This window comes from Penaeus monodon, chromosome 15 (assembly GCF_015228065.2).
Source record: "Penaeus monodon isolate SGIC_2016 chromosome 15, NSTDA_Pmon_1, whole genome shotgun sequence".
Classification (NCBI taxonomy): Eukaryota; Metazoa; Arthropoda; class Malacostraca; order Decapoda; family Penaeidae; genus Penaeus; species Penaeus monodon.
Genome location: NC_051400.1, coordinates 25,513,595 through 25,514,737, shown reverse-complemented (window position 1 = coordinate 25,514,737; position 1,143 = coordinate 25,513,595). Strand labels below are relative to the sequence as shown.

Sequence of the window (1,143 nt, the reverse complement as noted above, 5' to 3'; positions counted from 1 at the left end):
CGATAAACTAAGAGGCCACTGCATTTTAGTAATACGAATACCCAAGACTCCATGACAACGTCTAGAACCTAGCATCTCTTTCAAAGAATTCTAGAATAGGTATCGAGAAGAAATCAGATACTTTGTGGTATCTAATTTCTACCATTACAGATAATGGAAAATGTTAAATGTATTGATAGACCTAGCTTGTTTAATACAGACTTTTACAGTGGTAAGAAAATTGCTCAGGCCTACGTAAACAAACCGACTAACATGCAAGCGTACACATCCGATACCCTAACGAAGTCCATCCCTAGTCCTTTGCAAGGAAAAAGTATCAATATACTGACCAACCTCAAAGCCTCCTTTTTATACTTACAAACGTACATGGAAAAAATCAATTCAAAACGAACCTCCCACACCCACCCCATCCCCCCACCATCACAGCCAACAACAAAAGGGATACTTACCCTCCTATATATGCCATCTACGTCCCTACTGCCACCCGCTCGACATGGGAATAGACAAACAGCAGGACTGGCGTGGAGAGAAGCAAAGCAGAAGGGAGCGAACACTTGACAGCACCAAACAAAAGGCCTGATAAAGCCGGCAGGAGCATGCATTGACTCCCCCTTCTCAACCCCCTCCCTCTCCCCTGCCCCTCCTCCTGGCCCGCGTGAAAGTGCGCGCGTGTAACCTGATCCTTATGTCACGCTGTTTTTCCTCCCGGGGATCTCGCTTCAAGGGAGGTGGAGCAAGCAGATAGAGGGAGACCAGGATTGATGGCACTTCCACCTCTACGTCCGCTGGTTATCTTGAAGCTACGCACTACTTTCGACATTCAAGCCATATATACGAGTTCCTTTTCCCACCCCTGCCACTCTGAAGAACCTATAGTATCAATGAGGGAAGGGGGGGGGGGGGGGCACAATAAAAGCGAAGAACCCGGGAAGGCAGGAAGACGAAAAGCCAAGAAATCAAGACCAGGCCCCGATGACCAGCCCAACTACCGCGACGCGAGGAACACCGACCTGCACAACCCGTTTTCCTCGAAGGTCCTGCAGAGCTCCGTCTTGTAGCGCAGGAGGTTCGAGGGTCGGCCCGCCACGGAGGCGCGCTCGCCCTTAACCCCACCAGTACCGGCACCTACTCTCTCGTGTTCGA

General features: G+C 50.0%; 1 protein-coding gene across 1 annotated transcript in view; it reads right to left on the bottom strand.

The window, feature by feature from the left end:
* Positions 1-1,143, bottom strand: part of LOC119582277 — a 7,788-nt gene that overhangs the window by 4,539 nt on the left and 2,106 nt on the right. The window contains exon 2 of the mRNA XM_037930494.1: positions 1,011-1,137. Coding sequence (XP_037786422.1) covers positions 1,011-1,137 — 127 coding nt within the window. The remainder of the gene's footprint in view (positions 1-1,010; positions 1,138-1,143) is intronic.